The 18,501-nt window shown below is 45.1% G+C and overlaps 1 protein-coding gene across 4 annotated transcripts in view; it reads right to left on the minus strand.

Moving 5' to 3' along the window:
* Positions 1-4,606: 4,606 nt before the first annotated feature.
* The window catches only part of LOC128894622 (discoidin domain-containing receptor 2-like), a 142,674-nt gene continuing 128,779 nt past the window's right edge, over positions 4,607-18,501 (minus strand). For 3 of the 4 annotated variants that reach the window (XM_054156470.1, XM_054156471.1, XM_054156469.1), the window contains 4 exons: positions 15,378-15,585; positions 14,059-14,610; positions 13,672-13,769; positions 4,607-13,168 (listed from right to left, as the gene is read on the minus strand). In XM_054156470.1, the coding sequence (XP_054012445.1) occupies positions 13,001-13,168; positions 13,672-13,769; positions 14,059-14,610; positions 15,378-15,585 (1,026 nt within the window). In that variant the 3' untranslated portion in view covers positions 4,607-13,000. The remainder of the gene's footprint in view (positions 13,169-13,671; positions 13,770-14,058; positions 14,611-15,377; positions 15,586-18,501) is intronic. The other variant, XM_054156472.1, reaches the window with a different exon arrangement.

An 18,501-nucleotide genomic window follows, 5' to 3' on the forward strand; every position in this document is an offset into this window, starting at 1 on the left:
TATGTCGCAAAAGGCCCCTGCAAGAATTAACGGAACAATCAAACAGCAATTCTTTATCTCGTTCCTCTCAGCAACCCCGGCGAAACCTCAATTTCAAGTACCGGTCCGTGCGTTTGCCATTTCGATTGGTGCGGGCCCTCGAATCGGATTGACTCGTTGATCGAACGTTTTACGCGCCGTTTCGATTAGGAAGTATCGTTTGTTGTGGCGGAGACAAGTGGAATACCCCCCGCTACGCGAGGCTCAGCCTGGTAATATTTAATTAGCGGTAGTGGCAATGAACTGGTGTAATTTTAAAATGAAATTGGTATAGTTTCGCTCTGGAATTGTCTACGGTGAATAATATATGGCTACCATAAGCGTGTATTTGAATATCTGTGCTATTTTCTAAGTGTCTGACGTAGAAACGTAGTTGTCAACCCCGAACAGGTTTAACCATGCCATGGCTAGCACAAATTAGATCAGCACTGTAAAATCAATGACGCGACCAAAAACCAATACTATTCCCTAGAATATCTCTAACCGTTCTTGGCGGACTTGTATGGTTCTCCAATTCACCGATTCGATTAATTATTAATTTCCTCGTGTCCAATTCGAGAAGAGCCGCTCGAGACTTCCGGATGTCGGTGCACCGCCGTTTTCAAACGGACGCGTGTATTCAGTAAGCGTCGAAAGGTACGAATTAAATAAATGAAAGCCTCAAGGATCTCCGGGGCGATGGTTAGTGGTTACAAAGGGATGGACAACTGCGTCGCGCAGAAACTCAAAACAGGAACCAGGCAATAGAAGGAAAGGTTTCGACGTCGACGAGTGGCCTTAATCAAATGAGTGCTTATTATCACGGCAGGGAGACAATTGATCAATTAGATAATCGGCACAAGCGGTGAACAGACGGTGAGCGGTTCCAGCTGTCGCCCGTGTGGCGAATGCGAAACTTGGTTGCACATTTGAATGGCAGCCTCTTCAGGGTCCCCTATCCAGGCGGTAGACGAACAATGGAGCATGGACGGGGTCCCACGCGAGTCGTCGCGTCCGATCGGGTCGATTAAAAAGATCGTCCATGGCTCCTCGACGCTCGGGGTATAATTTAGCTGGCCAATTCGAGCATCGCGCCGCGTCATTTTCGAGCATTTCGCAGCGAACGGCTCGAGGATCGCGAAGTGGCCTCGAGGGGCCAGCTGATCGGATCAATTTCATCGAAGCCACTCGGGTTATTGCTCTAGACGTCAGTGACAGGGTGCTACGGGACCGTCCTCGAACCCTTCGTCACGAAGCTTGTCATATAAACGCGTAATTGTTGGGAAGATTCTCCCTAAAACTCTAGTATTATGAAATGATACGAATGAAATAATCAACCTTGAAAAAAAGGCGTAAGGATGGAGAAAGAAAAGGAACACATCTCCCAATTTTTAAGAATGATAGAGAAAACAATTCGACTGTGTCCATCAATTACAAAATCCTAGGATTATCAAGGATATAATTATGAAGCAGCTCAATTTTGTGAACCCTGCCTCGAGGTGGAGCATATGATTTTTCTTTGGACACCAGAGAAGAGGCACAAAGAAGCCAGCCAGCGTTTGACCACCGGCATACTATAATATTTCACGCAATTAGCAAGTTGATACCGGTGACACGTTTCGTGGAACCATCAGCGAGAGAAATCAGGGGACGGTTCGGAGGAGCGTCGAAGGAGGGCTACGGCGATTCTTCAACGCGACGCGACGCCGTCAAGGAGTATCGGATGTCAAATGGCCGGGCTCGATGACAAATATTCTCGCCACCGGGGAAAGATACACCGCGGAACCTCGTCGTTGTCCCTCTCAACGGGTCGTTAGAACTCGGGGCATGTTCGCGACGTTTCGTGGCATTATTTTTGCCCCCGTTTCCCTCCTAATTGCCAGCAGGAAGTCACTACTCAGCGCGATGCACGGCCGCTTCGATGCAACCGGCGTCGAATCGCGAATACTCCTTTCGAAAGGAACGAGAATCGCTCGGCAAATTCGTAACAGCTTTTATAATTGGGCGAACGACGGTGCGGCCGCGTCGGGGAGACACTTTATTTTTGGACCGACTGGAAAACGGCTCGAAGACGGCTGCGAGGAGTCGATACCGCGGATGGAAGGTCGTGGCTAACCCCTGACGCGAGAGAAATGCGCACTTCGTGGTAAAAATATGACTCTGCATTGAGAGAAGGAGGTTCCGAGATATACACAGTCGTTGATCAAATTGACAGAGGCGTCGAGGAAAAACGGGTTTCTCGGGGCTTGCTAAACAACGAGAAGTATTCGTGTAGAAAATTGCAATTGTTGGAAGTGCTTGGTGCAGGAAGCATCGAATCATATCTTTAAAATTGTACGACGATATTTCAAGATTTCAATCATATTTTAAGATCGACCAAGGAGCAAAACGTGCAAGTTCCTAAAAAAAAAAATACAAAAGAATTGAAATTAAATAATGTGAAACTGCCGCAAGCGTGTTACTTCGGGAGCATACGCGTGGTCTCTTTGCATCGCATACGCAGGGGACTTTGTTTCTAATGCCGAGTACTAAAACGCCACTTAATGAAAAGGAGATTAAAGGATCGGGCGGCTCAGCCGAAGATTAATCTCTTGAAAGCTCGGGCGATGTAATCCAACGCGTTCTCATTATTCACGTTATGTGTCGCAGCCAAGTAAACGGTATTCAAATCCGTCGAATCATTTTTTCCTAACTTTCGAGCTTCACAGTGTTTATCTCTCATATATCAATATATACTTGTGCCATGAAAACGCTAAATAAAATTAAAATAAACAAGTTAAGAATTTTTATTGAAACAGTGGCAATATATAACAATATATTATTCCAGTTATAAATCAAACAGAAGGCAGGTTCTAATTTTTAATTAGAAGGGAGACGAACTCGACTTTTCCGATGGCGGATCCACGCAATCCGTGAACTTAGCGAGCGACGGAGACGACGTGTAATTGTGAGGCAAATTAGGACGCGCGATAACGGCGACGTCAAAGCGGAACTGCGCGTCGCACAAAGGCGCTCGTCGCTTCCCTAGAATTTAACCGTAATTTCGAACGTGATGCAGCAACATTTTCGGGGTGAGATATATTTGCCGTCGCAACACTTACTCGGCTGAGTCGCGTGATGGATGGGAAACAATAATGGCTGCCGTTGGGGGCTTGCTCAGGAAGCGCATTAGCCGGGGCTCACCTTTTCGTCATTTTCAGGTGGAGGAGCCGATTGTGGGTACCGGCTATTCGCCTAGGCCCCATCGAACCACCCAAGAAATAGTCTGCGGGGTTGTTTCGAGTAAATGTGGTCGCATTAACTCCGACCCTGTTACACCGTCGATTTTTACCCCCTCGCTTTGAGCCAAACAGCGTGGTTTTACTCGGGCACGAATGGTTCCTTTTTGTTTTACGACGCCTTTGGCGAGCTACTTGCGAGACTGTTGTAAAATTGTAAAAAGATAAATTTTTCGAGCACTCGAATTTTTATCTATTTGTTTTAGGTCTTTAGGAAGAGTCGACAATAGTTTTTAGTCCTGTCTACCTACCTTCGTTTTACTCACTTTTTTTGTCCAAGATAATTATTTCCTCATCATCCGTTACTCGATATTTCCATCGAGGTAAGGTTTTCGCCCCACCTCCGGCTGGCGCTTGTATCCACCTCGGTTAACGAATTAAAGTATAAAGGTAGTCGGGGTTGGACAGGGCGGGTCGAACAAAGAGGGAGCAGAGCTCTCCGTGAATTAATTAACAGCAGTGGAGGCGGGCGTAATTTCCAGCGAATATACATTCAGCGCGAAAGAATGCGTTTTAAACACACCACTCGACGCGTCTTGCGCAACTAGGATTTAAGACCCGGGCGGTGGCTAGTTCTAAATACGAAACCGCTGAAAGGGCGCCCCACCGGAGGAATATAAAAGAGGGTGGAAAAGGAAAAAGGAGAGCATCGCGGCGGTCGCTGACTCGTCTTTGCATCGTGTTTCCACTGAAAGAAAATACTTGAATGGGACGGGTGTAGGAAGGGCCACGGGGGAAGAAACGGAGGAGAAAACAGACGAATGGAGCGTAAAGCACTGTGTCGAGGGCAAATTAAAGAGGAACTCCGCGGGAAAAGAAGAGTGGAAAAGCGGATCGAGGAGGCAGCGGCGTGCCGCTCTGGTCCTCCAGTCATTAAAAACCGTGGCTCGTCGTTCTGGCCATTAGAATGACAAATGACGTCGTTGACGGTGCCAAATTAGTACGATGAAAGGACGACAGCCACCGCGAGGGCCTGCCTTGACGCGAGCTGTACACGGCTACATCAATTTACTTGTAAAATCTTCGCCGAAAACCCTTTACGCGAGGGGTTCGCGTGGGACAGAGGCGGGAGTAAAATATTGGGTGGCTCTTCGGGGTTATTGCTTACGCTTTATTACCCTTGTTTTCTCGCCACTGTAATTTCCACGGTCCAGGAATTCTTACCATTAGCGCGTTCGTTGCTGCTTCGGTCAGCGATGACCGATGGTTCCAACCTACCTTTAACCTTTTAGGTGTTTCCTGGAGAAATAGCCAGTGGTCGGAATTTTTTTGAAAGACAAGCGCGGGATGTATCAAACTGGAACTTTTTACGATGATTAATGTCCTTGCGGAGATTCTACGTGAAATTTTTCAGATGTGTTTATATAAATCTGTACTCTATAGTCATGGCGTTACCTGATCGATAACTTTTGACGATCCCGTGCTGCTTCAACTGTTTCTTCTCAACTGTTACAAGTATCGAGGAAAAAAAAAATTTGTCCAGCTTCGGAGCAATTTATTCACGAGGATAAAGGAGTATCGGATGGAGGGATAAAACGAATCATCGGTGGGACTGTGGGAATTTATCGACTCGGTTTCGCTTCGCTAAAAGTTTTATTTCGTCCACCCAGGACAAGATAGTCTGGTCTGTGTTCGTATATGCATGGAAGAGTGTGTTCTGTACGCGTGTTCCTCTCGCGTGTACTCGTGTGTGTGCACGTTACACCTCGTTTACTCGTAGTTTCCCCTACGTCGCGATTAGTACAATATAATATGTATAGTTTTTTTTTTTATTTCGTCTATCTCGTTAGCATACAAAAGGATACAGGCACACAATATCAAATATGCATCCGTTACTCGTTATGCTATTGATCAATATAATTACACTCACAGTGGTATCTTTTTTTCTTATACACAATCTCCACTCTCTCCCTCTCGCTCGTTCGCTGTATATTTCTCGTTTATCCTCGCACTCGTACTCATTGTTGTTACGCTATATGATACAATTATATACAAAATGGTCGCTTCCCGTGTGTCGACGGGTGTATTTATAATACGTTTACACATACAGGTATAAATTACAATCGCTATATACATTGAGAGATAATGCGGCGCCGTTAATAGCATCGGGGGTGGCGAGAACGCTTCTAATCGTCGACCCTATTAAACCTATGATATTAACCGTTGTCGTTGTTTCCGTCATTGTGCCTGCTCACTGGGTTCTGTTAATCGTCAGAGATGGTCACGATTTTAATAGAATAATCGATTACGAATAGAAATACGTACAGTCGGGGGGTAAAATTAACCTTTTGCATTTCATACATTAGTTTCTATGCATTCAACATCGAATGTAATGTAATTCTATCATTCGAATTCCAATTTATATTTAACATAAAACAAAGAAAACTTTGCGAATCAAAATAAGAATTTTGTTCATCTCTGTGGGTAAGCGTCTAACGTCATTAATGTTTAAGCGATCGATTTAGCACCGGATAGCGTAAATCAACGTAGCGATCTCTGATCGTGGTGCTTCTACATTTTTTATTTGGCCAGTATTTGACGAACCGGGTCCAATCCAAACAAAACTTTCATCGGGTTGACTTTATACCGAATGTGTACCAAGATCGACGATGTGTCAGTCAACGTGTAAGCGGATTTCCCGTTAAATTGGGGTGAAAGCGTTGACGTAACAGGGTACGAATTCCACCGTGTAATCTAACTGTTTCGATTTCACTCTAAATTCCATGATTTAATTCTCGAATCGAATTTAGCAACAGCGTATATTTTCCCCATTGTCAAATCCGGCTCTTTACACAACAGTTACAGTCGGTTTGTTTTATTTCCCGCTTTCACAGTTACGTGATCTACAAGTGCGCGACAAATATAACTGATTTCTTTCGATGCTATTTTTTATTGAATTTTATTATAGAATCAAGAGTATTACTCTCTAATACCAACGAAATTAATTGATTCCGTATGTGCGTCACACGTGCATACGTACTCAAAGTTTAAAATGGATCCGGAGTTTCCGAGATACAGAAAATTATGTAAATTAGTTCAAACAGAATAATAACAGACGTTACGTTTGTACATGAAAGGGTTCATACGAAGCAATAAAATTACAGTTCGTGTACGCCACGGTTGTCCATTCTGTTACCACTGCTTCAACATCTTCAACCTGACCCACGCGTCGTCCTGCAGTCTGGATCTCATACGCCAGTGTTTCTCAAACTTTCGTCTCTTCACACGCACCCTAAATACGAGATAATTCAGACAGACTTCCAAGAGTAGAACAAACACAATATCAAACACTTTCTTAAAAATGTATTCACGTTTCAACGATTTGTATTCATTTTAAAATTACGAAATTCAGCTCAGACATGCATTCTTGGAGTGCATAATAATTTAAAATTAAACCAAAAATTCATGAAGAAACCAAAATCTTTTAACGATCTAGCCAAGAAGACTTGCAAGAGACAGTGCTCGGTCCACGGTACAATTAATTTCTCAGATCGTAGCAGGCTCCAGTTTGAGAAACGCTGTCCTAGATCACAGTCGTACAGATCCCGCTCGCTCGTAAATTCAAGTTTGTCCCGAAGCTCAAACGTGCTCGCGCAATCAACGCAAGAGAGCTGCATGAAATTTTTCCGGACGATCCCGCGTAGGCGATGCACGCGTGTGAGTGGTGCACACGCGTGCATAATGCAGCCTGGAGGGCCGGTCGATCAAACGGCACTTCTGCTCATCCCCCTTTTTCTTTTTTTTTTATCCCTTTCCCCTCTCTCGTGTACGCGCACGCACTCGTACGTCGACGTCGAATAAAAGATGGGCCAGTTTTCCCCCCGCACACCCGTCCCAGACGTCCCGCCACTATCGTCGGGCTTCTTCCCGCATTTCTCATGTCGGATTGAAAAAGGGTTGTAACGGGTGATTTATACGCGGGAAGTTCCCTCGGTTGCCGCGCTCCTAGCCCCGTGTTTTCTGTATCGTGCGTACCGATGCAGAACCGATCGTGTCCTATCTCGCCGATATCGGTGGACCGTGTTCGCGTATCTTCCCGCATCGAGAACGACGTCGCGGCGGGAAGAAAAATTACCGGGCTCATAAAGGGCGCGCCAGGAAACAGAAGTCGTCGGGGTATGGTAATCGTTGACGCTGTATCCGCGAAGGGAGTCGCGGGCCGCGAGCATCGACTGGTTTTAGGAGGTCGAACACCCCTGGATGAATCGTAGACATCAAAAACCCGACTGCCACAACTTCCTCGCGAGCAGTTATGGAAACACGAGACCTTAGAAATACTAGCTAGGCAAGCCGAAAATTGCGAACGAGGTCATAGCCACAGAATTTAGTGTTAATCGATGGAATAAGCGCTCAAGTCGCGGGAACGATTTAGAACGACCGTGCGATATCGCCGTGATCTCGGTGCACACTCGGCACCGATGTCATTGACGTGTCGGCAGCGTGCAGCCCCGGCTGCACAAAGGAACCATAAAGTATCCTAAGAAGTACGCTGTGAGCAGGCACGAAAGTACCTTCCTTCGTCATCTTTATCTACCTCTCCGTCGCGGAGGAGAGGAGCTCCGCCTTAACGATCCTCTCCCGCTTCTTTTTTTTCTTTCCGTTCTTTTTATTACAATCTAACCCCTCGGATTCTCTCGCACCCCCGCCGGTTATTGATTTAATTCTTCCTTAACGTATAGTCTGCGCGTGAACGTCGCTCCCTGCCGCCTCTCTGCACGCTTAAGATAAATTGACGATTATTGCCAGGAGCGAACTGCCTAGGTACTGGAAGTGCAAGAAGTTCAAGGTACTTAATGCTCGGTGCCCGGTGTTATTGCAGAAGTTCGGTGAAAAATTGCGCCGCGCGATAAGTATCTACCTTGGGTTCTTCTGTTCGCGATCGCGTAGCGGCTGTCATCGGTGCCGCGAAACTCGAACGGCTCGACCGAAGTCGGATCAAACACGTTTCGCCGCTCGAGGCCACCTTTTCGCGAGTCCCACTTTCACACTAGGCGAACTTCTACTCTCTTCGAATACATATCAGTCTCAGAGGGAAGCGAATTAATAAGAATCGAAATTCCAATATCGGTTTACTGTCTTATAGGCAACGTATGCAAATTATACGCGTGATAACGTTTGGACATTTTTTCATATAGACTACACAGGGTCTTATCAGATTGCACTTGTCTACACGAAACACGAACGTGCGTTTGTTTTGTTCTCTTTTGTAACACGTTCATGTTTTTCACAGTAAAGCACAATCGGATGGGAACCGGGACAATTTATGGATACTTCTCTGCGTTTGGATTAGAGGATGGTTATTACGAGACTCGAGATATTATTAATTTTAACCATTCGCAGTCCATATTTTCTGATTTTAATACATTTTTGTCGCGCCTCACTTGACATAGGAACGCAAAGGGTTAGGTTTCGACTTCGTATTTCGGAAAAGATCTAACGTTTAACTCTCTATCAGGGTGGAGATAATCTTCGAACGACCTCGAGCAGCGAATTAATTTGGATCCAACCGTAGGAACATGGACGCACCGGACACGTCCCAGTCGATCGTCGAGAATCGTTCCAAAGAGCCTTGAAGCATTCGTTCTCTTATCAGTCCGCCGCTGAATTATTTACGACGATAGTCGCTTGTACCGTGATATTTCTCCCCTCCCCCCCTTCGTTCTTGTTCTCCCTTACATCTTTAAAAATGATAAACGAAAAGGAAGATAAAGTAAACGACGATTATTATTGCGACGAAGTTATTTGCTCGGTGCCCCCCAACTTAAGGCGCTTGAAAGGTGTGTGTGTGTGTGAGAGAGTATGTGTACGTGTCACGAGGTCCCTAACGGTTATATTTACACTCGAAGCACTCGAAGCTGTCACTCTTACGGTTTACTTTAACATTCTACGGTGGCGACGATATCGACGATTAAACACTAAATATACATAGTTAAGTTCCGATCGTTGTAGATGCTACGCGTGGTTTCCTCCTGTTCGACGAGGAACGGGTACCCGTAGTGCGCTGTAGGAACTTTTCCTGGAACGGTTCTAGACTTTCGAGGAAATTAAACGAACCGAATCATAGCCTGGAGATACTTTTCGTGGGATCGGAACGATGGATGCTAGGCACGGTAGCTCCTCGCAGGCTGCAAAAGAAGTTATGAGTTCTTGAACTTGCGTATATTTTTCTTATAATCGATCAAAAAGTATCGTTAAAGTTGCGCAGTCCAGTTCGCGCGTTATTTATAGTATCTGGATCGAAAGAAAAACATTTCAGCAAAATAAATCAGTGTTTGTGAATGGTATAAAGTTTCGTCTCTTTCCCTCGCGAGTTACAACTTGCTAGGAGTTACCGTATAATAGATTGTCGCTTAAGCATGGCGAACGGAATATACAGGGAACACGTTCTTCACGAGAAGTTCAACGAAAGTCTACGGTTCACCCGTTCGCTCGTCGCTGTCGAGCTGGTTCCCGTTCCTCTCGCTTTACTTTATTATTATTAATTTTCTTAATATATCACAATGTGGTCGGTTTTTCCTTCGTTCGCGCCGTACACGATTTATTTACTTACTCCTCGCAACAATTTTCCCGCTTTTACGTACACAAGTATTTAATTATTGTTGTCTCATCCCTGTATTGTCGATTCCTTACGTCGGTTAATCTCTCGATTTTCCTCGTTGCATGAAGGCGATGTCGGTAAGTGAATAGAGAAATAAAGTCGGGCTTATACGATATATATATATGTATATATCGTTATTATATGCTTAAAATCCGCCGATATTACGTCTTACCAATTTTTTTCGTATATATATCTATTTATATTTATATATATATATATATATTTCTTCTCGTGTATATCGCATATATACGCGTGTATGTATATATGTATATAAATTAAAGATTCGTTAGGGGCGCTATATGCTGCAATAATAAATAATACGACGAATACGTGCACGCGTGCGCATAGTGTACGCAGTCTGCACGCTCGGGATACTCAATTATTTACTTGACGTCAGTCTTGTGTGAAGCTGGATCGAAGCTCGCTAAAGTTCACGTTCGTCCTCCTCGCGAATCTTTTAGACTCCAACTTTTTCTACACGGGAACGCTCGATACCAGCACCGCCGATCACGCGTCAATTTCTTTTCTTTTTCACGCTTGGCTCGCGACGATAGACTGACGTTCGGAACACGCCGCCAAACTCGAAACGTCCGCCCATCAAGACGCCAATTAACGGCAATTAGGATAAACGTGCCAGTAATCGACGGCGATCCAGCGATCGACGCTTCCCACAATTTTAGTTAAACGTAAACCATTCTTATTAAAAAAAGCTGTTTCATTTGTTCATTTCGTTTCGTTCAATTTTATCGTTCGTCTCATTCGGATCGATAGCGAGCTCGATCCGGTAGCTCATGCGCGTCGAACAGACAAAACCGTTAAACCCGCGGAACTGCTTCTGGAAATCCGCGGTTGATGATTGGTGCCAGAAATGGTCAAGACTCTGATCAAGATAGAAGATTTCTATTCAAGTGAAAATGAAGTTAGAATTCGAATGATAGAATATAGCATCCTGGACTGAATAATTAAAAATTTAAGTGTTCAATTGGAAATGAATCACAAATAAATACAAACAGGTTTCACAAGTTATTTATCATCCGATTAAAAGAGCATCTATCTGTGACTCGTTAAATAAAAATTTCAATTTAATCCATTATACAATAAAATACTTCACAATGAACAAACACGAATTCAATTCGATTGAAAGAACGTTTGGAATGAGTTACTGCATATCGCTTTTACTCATCACTCGTTCCAATAATGAATAAAACGTATATCCGTTACCAATATTTCACAATGAACAGCTAAAAATTGAACTGGTAGGTCGGAAGAATAGATCGCTCCACGTTTTATTCGTTATTTACGGATCGACTAAAACTTTGCCTATCTCTGGTCGGTGCCCGCGGTTACCTTATCGCGCACGGCGCATTTTTCCGCAGCGACGGAACGCGGAAACGCGAAAAGAACCGCGAATGACAATTCCTTCGCGGAACTCCGCGCTAACGAAGCTGCGTTTGCTTTTTGTCGGCGCGGTCACGCGGCGCGGAAGAAATGTTGCACCGAGCGGAAAAACGTTCGCAGCACGCGAGCACTGTTTGGATGTCTATATGCACGCGTGTACGTGCGACTGTCTGTGCGTTGTATCAACGAAAAATATGACTCTTTTTTTAGGCGGATCCTCCGGGGCGGAGCTCGAGAAACCTGTAACTCACCCGTAGCTTGGAATTTAAGAGAGAGTTGAAATAACTTTTTCACGTATCTCGGGGGAAAAAGCAGTGAAAGATGTACAGGGTGCTCGCGTTATTACCATACAGTATTTTGCTTTCAAATGAAGGCTGCAAGTCGAATAAAAGGAGAAAGTTGCATGCCCTTTTACGTAAACTATACGAACACTTTTTGTGGTTTCAACGTCTATTATAAATAAACGAGGAAATTAGAGAAATTTTCTTGCAGGCAACGTATATGAGTGTTCATTTTATGTAAATTTTTCCGACTAATTTCCTCGTTTGTGGAAGCGTCCACCCCGTGCTCCTTAGAAATGGCAGAAAATAGTTAATAGTAGCAAAAGATTGCGAAGAGTCGATAACAAGAATCGCAGTTGGCTTCGCGAACGCTTCGAGAATCGAATTTCCAGAAGAGTCGTCGCAGCTATCGCGCGTTGTCGTTAAACTGATATGCCAATTGTAGTTACAACTCCGGTTACACGTTCGCCTACCTACGGGAAGTAGGTTAAGTCCTCTCGAGCACGAGACTCGAGGTACACCTACTAATGAGTATATAGTATGGTCAGAAAGTGCGCCAATGGCAGTGCTCGTCGAGAAAGATCGCAATGAAATCGACTGCGTCGAGGCTCCATTGAACTCTCGGTTAATTTGGTTGCAGAGACGGGCAGTGTCTGATTCGAACGAAGGATGAATGAAAACTCTGCATAATGATTCATTCGCAGCGTTCATTCGCTGGGACACTTACGCAGATAAGCTTTCATTCGTTCAACGTGAAATGTAATTCAGCATGGAGAACGCATCGACTCCTTTGTGCTCGTGCATTGCTGCAGTGATTATATTTCTTAAATATTCAATCAGTCTGTTTGGAAAGCAAATTCGTAAGAAATGCAATTATAATTCTTTAAGAAGCACACAATTTCACGCACAATTTTAGTACGAATTGTGTGAAACTGGTTTACATCAAGATACAGGCACGAAGGAGTCAGAAGTGCGCTGATCTTTCGTTCGTTATCAGAGAATGTCCCTCGCCTCTGATCAGTGTGCCCTGAAATTTCCAAGCAGTTTACAACTCGCCTGCAGTCGATTCGATCTCCCGTGTCGTTTTCTTCTCTTCTTTTTCGTGTCGACGCTAACAGCGCGTACGTTATCGCTACATCTTCAGCATCCACAGCTACTTTTGCGGATTCGTAAAGAACGCGTGGAACCGATCGTTCCAAGCTTATTCGATGATTAGAGCTTGATTATGTACAAATCGAAATCGTGACTCGATGCGGACGCTGAGAACTCCCGTGGTCTGATAGAATGGAGTGGGAACGCGCGATGATTTATGAGGGACCCCGTGGATGCTGAAGGGTTGGATCAACCGCGTGATCTCTCTACGTCAAGTACGATGTTCTGTCGTACCTTTGATCCAGCGGCGTGCGCTCTGCAGGTTGCTGAGATCCTTACGCGTATCTGTGCAACGAGTGTTCGCGACGTTTGCTTCCTCTGCGATCGCGCTCGCAGACTGGCTCCGGGCTTGGAGGATTCGAGTACGTCAGATTGCTGGAACCTCGTGGGGGTGGCGCGCTCATGGGAGGCGGCGGCGGAGGGAAAAAGCTCTGCAAGCACGCCTGATGCAACCACAGACGACACAGAAATGAAATTTCAGGTTACTTTTAAAGTGGTAGACGTTAGGATGCGCCACAGAATATTATCCCGGGTACTAAACTCTGTAACTCTACATAAAAATTAAGTATTTATGAGCCGTTCACTACACAAATCGATTAATTCCACTTTTTGAAAAATCTTAAATTTAATTGTCAAAACTCTTGGTACAATCATGACTTTTTATATTTATAGTAACTTTCCCGAATAAGAAAGGTTAACACTATTAAACGACAACATTTTTGTGGCCATTGAATAATAAATAATTCATTTCGGAGGCCATTTCATCGCATTTCTCAACCCTTTGTTTTATGGAGTTAATCGATTTGCGCAATGAAAATTCATATGTTGCTCATACATTTAGCAAGTTGAAATTGAATTCGAAACTTAAGGTTTTGAGACGTTCACTATTGTCTGCGATGCGCTTTAAATTAGTCTACTTGGTTTCCACGCATTCGTGGATACTCACTTTCGCGCTACCCCTTGATGAAGACTTCGAGAATACGCTGTCCTGGTCGCTACTTACACTAGGCACGGGCATTGGTACTGCGTAATCGTAAGTGGCATCTGCGAACAAAGTGAATTCCACGTTCTACATATCTATCCCTCATGGTCAGTAAAACAGCGAAAAATTGGTCGTTACTTTAGGTAACCCTTGTGAAGTTATCAACCCAACTCCTCAAGGGTTGAATATTATTACTGCTTCTTGTCGACGCTAACACGCTAATTTCTTAAATCAAGCCAAGCATAAAACCACTCAACCACGCGAAGACTTCGTTGAAAGCCAAACGCTTGGAGTTAAACTACCGTCTCTAGAAGCGTCAAGGGGATTCCCAGCAATCGATCACGCACTCACCAGACTGCTCGACGTTGTCGTGAAGGTCCTTGTTGTCTATAACCACGGTACTATAACCGTAATAAGCGGCGTGAGGTGGTTCCCGGTACTTGTTCTCGTGGAAGGGTTCCTGGTATTCGTCCAATCGAACGTCGCCCAGCAGACGATCGTTTAGATCGCGGGGCAGCGTCGTCAACTTGGTTCCCGCGTACCGATCGTCGAGATCCTCGACTCTGTAGGTCATCAACGAAGGGTCCTTCTCCGTGGTGCCGTACGCAGACTCTGGGGACAGGTGCTGATGATTGCTAGAAGGAATGGCGCTCTTGGCGCCCAAGGGGCTGGCGAAGTTCTTTCGTTGTCTGTGCCGCGAGACGATCAGGAAGATCGCGACGGCCAATAGGAGGATCACAGCCGTCAGGACCCCGATGATCACGGCCATGTAAGTCGGATCGTCCTGCTTCGCCACTGGCACTTCGGCCTGAAGTGGATTGTCACGCGCCGAGATTGGATCCCGGAATCTCGGCGCCTCGGTCGTGGGGGGCGCTTCCGGGGTGAAGTTGCCGTGAGCGACGTCTGCAACAGAGAATCGACGATTCTCTCGTGATCTCGGGCTTGAGATTAAGGACAACTGCGCGATACGGCCCACTGATCATGATTAGTTGATAACAGGATGAGTTCGAATTGTTCTTTGATTCAACGAGTTGCGTTAATTATTTGCCTTTGGAATTACTTTTTCAAGAGGAATAAAATTCAACGGAAGTAGTAATCTTGTTAACCTTTAGATGGGGAGTTTTGTACTTTAACCAAGTGTAGTGTCCGCGCCTCCCATACCCAACAATAAGGAGTCAAACAAGAACACGAAACGTAGGGTACGGGATTGGTCGCGTAGGTAAAGCGGTCGACTGTGGATCCGAGGATCGTGGATTCGAATCCCCATGCTTTATTTTTCGTTTAGACTCCTACACAAGTAACGTAACATTCTCGTGCACCCTCTGTTCGAGGTGTCCATTAATTTCAAGTGACATACCACTAGTACAGCCAGTACCATAAGTATTCGTACCCTTTATATCCATTGAAGAAATTTGTCTAAATTAAGTGACAGGTGTGATGTTTCCAAACTAATTTTTCATTATAAATAAGTACATGAATAAGCCTTACACATGTATATAGTTATAATGGAACATTTATTTGAAAACATCAAACTTAATTCAGACATATATCTTCAATAGATGGTACAAATACTTATGAGACTAACTGTATATGCAAAATCTTTCGATCATGAAGTCTTATTTATTATGTCAAACATTGAAGATTCTAACTCCTAATTACCCTGTACATACCAGAGTCGAAGGTGACCTCGCTGATCATGATCCAACGAGAGGCAAAGCTCAGTCTCAGCTTGACGAACTTGCCGATGCGATGGTGCAGCTTGATCGAGATGTTCCTCGAGTGCTCGAAGATCCTGTCCTCCATGTACGAGTACACGATCGGGTCGCCGGTGTAGTAGCGACCACCGACGCTGAACATTATACTCGCTTCGGAGAACACCTGTTGGCAGAAAAGGGTCACTTGTTATTCTTTGCGTTGCTAACCGATAGAGATGTTTCTTATGGCTATCTTCAGGCTCGAATCACTATACGTGGCTACTTTGTTGTAATCGTTGCAGGTGATTTGAAACAGCGACGAAGATTAACTTCCCAAGAGGATAGGTACACGAAGGCGTGACAGGTTTCCAAAAATAAAGTGCTCGTATCACCATAAGGATCGAAGAGTTACACGTTTAAATTCTTCAGCTTTTTTGCGACGTAAACCGCTTACGGGCGCCCAACGCAAATACAAAGTCGGAGCGGAGCACAAAAGCACGTAAAAACAGCTAGACAAGGCTGAGCTATAGGAGAACATTAGTCGCGAGTTTTGCGACCCTTTTCGCATGACTTTTCGCGTTTACGCAATTGACAAATGGGTGGAATTATTTTATACGCCCGAGGGTACGTTTTGAACCGCGGCTAGCGGAGCGTGTAAACGTAAAACACGTCGTTAGGAGGATACGTGGAACGTGGCGCGGCAAAGGTTATTTCAGACAGTAAAATTAAGCTTCTCATTGTGTACACTAAACATGATATAGCGGCTAATATTCAACATTAATTATATGTATAAATCAGCATCTTACGGTGCACGTTTAGAGCTCATGGGAGCCGCGGCGTTCCGTCGAGGAGCGTACCGGATATTAATATATCCAGCAATTCCTCTTCCACAAATACACCTCGGCTATTTAATACGGATATAACGTGCAACTTTATAGAGGCGACAGTGGGTTGACATCGACAACTCCGATAATTGCCAGCCCTCCCGCGGCTGCGTCTCCAAGACCCCCAAGCGCGTGGAATGCTAATTCTACTTTAGGTTCTCCCCATTTGGAATTTTATACGTTAGGGTCTATCTCATATGGTTTTGTATCCGGAACCATATCTTAAACTGCATTTTCCCAATAAAAACCACGTTTAACGACATCTAAAAATGCTTCGACGTAGACGTCTCTATTTCATAGTGCTCTATCTCGTGGTGTTATTCTCAGTATATTCCGCTTTGTTTTAGATGGAACAATTAAAAAAGAAATATAACCTGGAAAAAAACAGAAATTAGAGACCAAGATGACGACTATCTCAAGCGACAGTGCTCGCTTCAAGAACAGCGGAGTATTTACCAACCGATATCACCATATTCCCTCAATTTCTCTTGCACAAATACTCGCAGCTATTTATCGCGGATAATAACGAGCAACTTTCTAGAGGCAACCGTGGGTTGACATCGACGAGTTCGATAATTGCTAGCCTCCCGCGGCTGCGTTTCCAGGAGGCGGCGACGCGCGGAATGCTAATTCCACTTCAGGAAAGCGTAAGATAGTTGCGCGCGTAGAATGCCAGGCGGAAAGCCGTAGAGGTTGACGCACCAGCGCGTACGCGAGCTGGAAAGACGCGAACAGAGGGTGAGGGAGAAAGTGGGATATAGGCAGGAGAATAGCGCGAAGGGCTTGGAAACGGAGATTACAAAGCTGAGATTATCTAACTCCCTTAGCCCCCAAAGACGAACGCAACGACGACGCGTATGGATTTTCAAGGTAGCACCGTCGGAGCCTTCTGGAGCTCGTCGACGACCGACGGCCCGGGAGTATGAGGAAGCCGAAGAAGACGAAGTGGCGGCCGCGAAGCCTGTTTCGGAGGGGTAGGAGGAGACGAGGAGCGAAACTGGCGATGCTTTGAAGTGCTGTCTTTCAGAAGACGTGTCCTATCCGCGCGAGCGGGCGCTTGTTAATAGAAGGGGACGTTTAGGGGTGGTTGCTACCACCTACCCACCTCACCCCTTTGCTTGTTCCCCATACCTCACCCATAGACTGCAGACTTGCCAGACTGTCGGTATTGTATTTGAATACGTGGCGTATCTGCTCCTTCGGCTCGTTGCTCGCCACCATTGTGCGTACCGGAGAGATAGAGAAAGAACAACACTGCAGACCGTTTCTCATGCTCTTCGACGTTACCTTCCCCGTCCTGCGACGAATCTTCCCTCCTTCTCGGCCTAACCCCCGAGCCGATGCAGCCGTCGTTTCTGCTGCCCTTGCCTTCGCCACCTACCCCCCATCTTGCCCGGTCGCGAGCCGACACAATCGAGCCTCGAGCTGGGTAATGAGGCGCTCCATTCAAATAAATCTTGATACCGGTAAGGAGAGTGTTTCGAGGCCTATTATATAGATTCGCGCATGAGGCGACGTCGCCCCCGGAAAACTTCCATTCTCCTTCTGACGACGCGCGACTTCGCGATTCTTCGTGGAACGCGAGGAAAAAAGAGGCGAACTCGGGAGCCATTCCATCTTCCCGTCTCTCGGATGCCTGTCTGTCTACGACCACTTTAACTGTCTGACTTCAACCACTTCCCTGTCGAGTCTCGTTTTAGCGTGGAGCTTAAAAACGCGACGTCTTCCTGTTTCATTTATTAGGAATTATTGAATATTTTGGCGAGGGTCTCTGAGAGATGTCTATGTACATCTCCGTTTACAATCTTATCATCCGACAGAACGACTAAAGGATTCGTCATCCTTTTATTTGTTGGTTAACCCTTTCCACTCCTATGTCGGCTGTGACTCGACATCAGTTTTTATCTCAGGAACTCCTTTGTCGAGTCTCACTCGACAGTCTTTCGTGTCCAAATCAATAGTAAAGAAAATTGTTCCAATAGATATCATACACTTGAAAATTACAAAATACAACAAAAGCGAGAATAAAACTGGTATTTAAATGAATTTGTTTCTTCTCTTATTTTTTAGTTAAAGTAAATTTTAAATAAAACACTAAAAAGCGTTGGGAGTTGCTGGTAACGAAATTGAAATAGAATTCGGAGTTGGCGATATACGTACACAACCCTTCAATTTTCCTCGAACTCTTCATCGATCTAAAAGACGATGACACTCGA

This window comes from Hylaeus anthracinus, unplaced genomic scaffold (genome assembly GCF_026225885.1).
Source record: "Hylaeus anthracinus isolate JK02 unplaced genomic scaffold, UHH_iyHylAnth1.0_haploid 4, whole genome shotgun sequence".
NCBI classification, from domain to species: Eukaryota; Metazoa; Arthropoda; class Insecta; order Hymenoptera; family Colletidae; genus Hylaeus; species Hylaeus anthracinus.